This window comes from Malurus melanocephalus, unplaced genomic scaffold (genome assembly GCF_030028575.1).
Source record: "Malurus melanocephalus ecotype Western Australia unplaced genomic scaffold, MMel_1.1 scaffold_3914, whole genome shotgun sequence".
Classification (NCBI taxonomy): Eukaryota; Metazoa; Chordata; class Aves; order Passeriformes; family Maluridae; genus Malurus; species Malurus melanocephalus.
The window spans coordinates 3,896-5,108 of record NW_026627146.1 but is presented as its reverse complement, the minus strand read 5'-3'; the positions used below and the strand labels follow the sequence as shown (position 1 = coordinate 5,108).

The following is a 1,213-nucleotide window of genomic DNA, read 5'->3' as shown; positions in this document are numbered from 1 at the left end:
CCGCGGCTCCTGTGCCCGTGTCACCCAGCGCGCAGTAATACACGGCCGCGTCCCCGCGCCGGGGCCGAGCGAGGTACAGAGCACTGGATTTGCGATCTTCCGACACCCACAGACTCCCCACAGGATCCCGCACTGGCTTTGTGCCTCGGACAGCCGTTGTTATCAGCTGGGGTGGTTGGCCTGGGAATTGCCGATACCAGTGAGTAGCATCTGCGGTAATTTTGGGGTGCAAGCAAGTGAGGTTCAGGCCCGTGCCCTCGCTGGTGTCTTCCCGTGGCTGCTGCTGCACTCGCTCTGTGTCTGCTGCCACTGCTGGGAAAGAAGGAGCAAAGAACAAAGATTGTGAAAACCATAAGATTCTGAGGGTTCTTTTGTCAGAGTCAGGAACAGTGGCCAAAAGGCATAGCCGGAGTGGGATCGAATCTGAGGGATTTCGAAATTCGTGCATGCAGATATTAAGCACGAGTCAGGTCCACACATGCACAGATGGATGGAGAAAGGAAGAGTTAAAGTGAAGAACAGAATGCTATATTCAGGGCAAAAATAAATGCTGAATGTACAGAGCAAAATATAGGTGCATGGAAAAGCAGGCATTGCTGACACAAATAATGAAGTCTGTCGGGGATGAGAGATGCAAGAGATCTAGGGAGAGGTAGAGAGTTGCGGAGGATAGGTTAGAGTCCTCGCTAGTCTCTCTGGGGAATACCGCAGCCCCAGCTCTGTCCCCCTTCGTGTCACCCCCGCGCACCGAGCAGCACCGCGGCCAGCACCGCCAGCCCCGCGCCCCGACCCCGCCGCATCCCGCCGCTCCGCCGCCCGAGCATCGCTGTCCCCGCCAGCCCCGGCTCTCTGCTCCGGCCGTGCCGCCTCCTCTCCCACTCCTCCACTCCTCTGGGCTCTCCTCTCCGCCGCCGCCAGCTCCGCCCCGGGCCTCAGCCCCCGCCTCTCACAGCACCGGCACAGTGAGCGGCACAAGGGCTTTTAGATTGCCCGGGACCAGGCACAGCTGTGTCCCATTCCACACAGCACCGACACTGCATTGGAAGCAAATCCACACCGAGTGCGATTGCGAGCACACGGGCAGCAGGTTCCCAAGCCTCTCTCCGTGCCTACAAGGAAAAGATCCTTTTTTTCCCCCTGCAGCACAGCTGAGAGCGGGTGTGTCACGGCTGGGGCAGAGGGGACAGGGGGCTTCCAGCCGTGCTGAGATCCA

At 59.4% G+C, this 1,213-nt stretch overlaps 1 gene segment (V, D, J or C); it reads right to left on the bottom strand.

Moving 5' to 3' along the window:
* Nucleotides 1-24: 24 nt before the first annotated feature.
* On the bottom strand, nt 25-800 carry LOC130588249 (T cell receptor alpha variable 4-like; the record flags this gene model as incomplete). The annotated part of the segment is given in 2 exon segments: nt 25-312; nt 749-800. Coding segments are annotated over 2 exon segments (340 nt in total), but the record flags the coding sequence as incomplete, so codon positions are not given.
* Between the last annotated feature and the right edge of the window lie 413 nt (nt 801-1,213).